The sequence below is a fragment of the Alosa alosa genome, chromosome 6 (genome assembly GCF_017589495.1).
Source record: "Alosa alosa isolate M-15738 ecotype Scorff River chromosome 6, AALO_Geno_1.1, whole genome shotgun sequence".
Lineage (NCBI taxonomy): Eukaryota > Metazoa > Chordata > Actinopteri > Clupeiformes > Clupeidae > Alosa > Alosa alosa.
This window is the reverse complement of record NC_063194.1, coordinates 9,139,077-9,141,576: the sequence shown is the minus strand read 5'-3', so window position 1 is coordinate 9,141,576 and position 2,500 is coordinate 9,139,077. Positions and strand designations below refer to the sequence as shown.

Sequence of the window (2,500 nt, the reverse complement as noted above, 5' to 3'; positions counted from 1 at the left end):
TCACACACAGTCACACACACTCTCTCTCTCACACACACACACACACACACACACACACACACACACACACACTCACACTTACAGGATGCAGTTCTGCATCATTGTGGTTAGCTGTATGTGGAAAGAGCACTGATTCACCATCAGGAGGTGTGGTTGGTCACCAGTGCCCTTTAGACATGGATTTAATAAGCAGACCAAACCACCCCCTCCCGGTACACCACTGCTACCCGGTCGCCCTGAAAAGTCTTAGTTGGTCCTGGGAAGATGATTCATCCAGTCACCTACTGTTAGAAGACAGAGTGAGAGATTCAGCAGATGCATGGACTGATTACAGGGCTGTTCTACTCTTATTAAGAGACATTGTTATTCTGGAAAGGAGAGGACAACTACAGTTCACTTGCATCCTGGACTCTGCTGGACTCCTCTCAGTGTACCGTGCTTGTGCTTGAAAATGTCATGCTCATTTGTGCTTAACAAAGCCCCTCAACAACATTGAATTGTCTCTCTTTTTGTGTGTGTGTATTATTGTGTGTGGTGTCAATGTGTGTGTGTGTGTTATTGTGTGTGTGTGTGTGTGTGTGTGTGTGTGGTCAGATGTGTTCGGACTATGAAAGGAGCCTGGTGCAGCCGGTGTATGAGAACGATCCCCAGGGTCCTCGGGCAGTGCCCGAGACACACCCCCTGCTTCAGGACTGGCAGGTAGGCCCCTCCCCCCCCTCCCCCCTCCTGCTCTCCCTCCCCTCTCCCTCCTGCTCCTCACATTAGTCTTTCTTTGTCCTCTTCCTCCTCTCTCTCTTCCTCCACGCCTCCTCCTTCCTCTCTTCTTCCACCTCTCCTCCTCTTCCTCCTCCCTCTCTCCCTCCACTCTTCCTTCTCTTTCTTCTCCCTCTTTCCCTCCAGTCCTCTTCATTAGCCATTAGTCATGTCCTCCTCTCTTTCTCTCCTTCTCTCTTCTCCTCCTCTTCTTTCTCATCCTTCCTGTTTAAATCTCCCTTCTTCTCTGTTCCTATGAGGCGTGTGTGGGTGTCTGGACGGTGTGGCGATGTTGTGAAAGTCCAGAATTTCCCCAAACTTCACGGAGAAGCTTTTTATAACATTTCTGTTGATGTTGCCTTGGTGACATAGTTTCTGTTGTCCTTGCAGAAATTTGCCATGTCTGCATTCTGTGTTTGTGTGTGTGTGTGTGTGTGTGTGTGTTGTGTGTGTGTGGTGTGTGTGATAGTGATAGTGATAAAGTGGTTGAGGAGCCAACTGCTTGACTCAGGGCTGTAGGGGATTCATGAGAGATCAGAGCATCCATCATTCTGTACACTTGCACACACACACATACAGGCACATGCACAGACACACACACACACACACACACACACACACACACACACACTAGACAGAAAGAGAGAGTGCACACATAGACATGCCGCTCCCGTTCTGTCTGCATGTTAAACTTGAGCATATGGACTGAGTCCACCGGGAGCCTTTCACTAAAGTACTCAGACTAGGCATGCTGGTCCTGATTACACACACACACACACACACATACACAGACACCTTTTAGTGGGTCAGATGCAGAGAGACTGGAAACATTAGCGGTACAATTGTTGGCCAGTGTTAACCAGACTTAACTAGGCTATACAAACCCAGGTGCAGGAACAGGCATGACCATTTGGTGCTGTGGCCATTTTACAGAAAGACTGACCACATTTCACCTCTTTCCTCCCCAGACCTCAAACACATGTAAACCAAACATGGAGGAGGGCATCACCCTCTTCTCCACGCTCCTGAACAACAAGCACTTTCTGGTGACGTTCGTCCATGCCCTAGAGCAGCAGAAGGACTTTGCTGTTCGAGACAGGTACAAAACGGTCCACTCCGATCCATCCACTCAGACTCAGCCCTCCGGTTTACGTGGGAACGGAGAGTGAGGCGGTAGCGGACACCTGGTGTGTAGGTGGACGGGTCTCTGGGGTCTGTCTCGCTCGAGTTTGAGTTAAAGTGGAGTTGTACTTCACTCCGTCTGCTTTCCCATGAGGAGATTACAAAATGGGGTATTTTCAGTGTTCGGCCATTTTAGCGCTGTATTAGGAGGGAATCGCATGCTTTGGAGGCTTTTCATGTGTCCCCATCATGTGTCAGATGGTAGTTCAAGTCCTCACCATGTGTCAGTTGTTTGATTGTGGGGGATTTTGTGAAAATGCCTCCTGTGCTTAGTTGCTTCACTTTTTAATGATGCTTTCCTACTAAAACAAACGTTCTAATGTTTAATTCAAAACACAAAGGCAGCCAGATGTACTGTAGATAGCATAGTGCTAGAAAAGCTCTCATTTGCATGACATTTAACTAACTGCACAAGGTACAGTGAATATGAGAATGTACGTAGTTGGTGTCTTAACTGTTTTATAAAATGGTGCAATGTACCTTATAGTGTTTAAATTGTCTAGTACTACACTTTAAGTAGGCTATTTGATTATGTGATACTGAGTCTAGCTCAGTATCTGGCTAT

The 2,500-nt window shown here is 47.4% G+C and overlaps 1 protein-coding gene across 1 annotated transcript in view; it reads left to right on the top strand.

Moving 5' to 3' along the window:
* The window catches only part of plxnd1 (plexin D1), a 55,932-nt gene that overhangs the window by 41,123 nt on the left and 12,309 nt on the right, over positions 1-2,500 (top strand). Inside the window, exons 23-24 of the mRNA XM_048246988.1 lie at positions 595-699; positions 1,722-1,852. Coding sequence (XP_048102945.1) covers positions 595-699; positions 1,722-1,852 — 236 coding nt within the window. The remainder of the gene's footprint in view (positions 1-594; positions 700-1,721; positions 1,853-2,500) is intronic.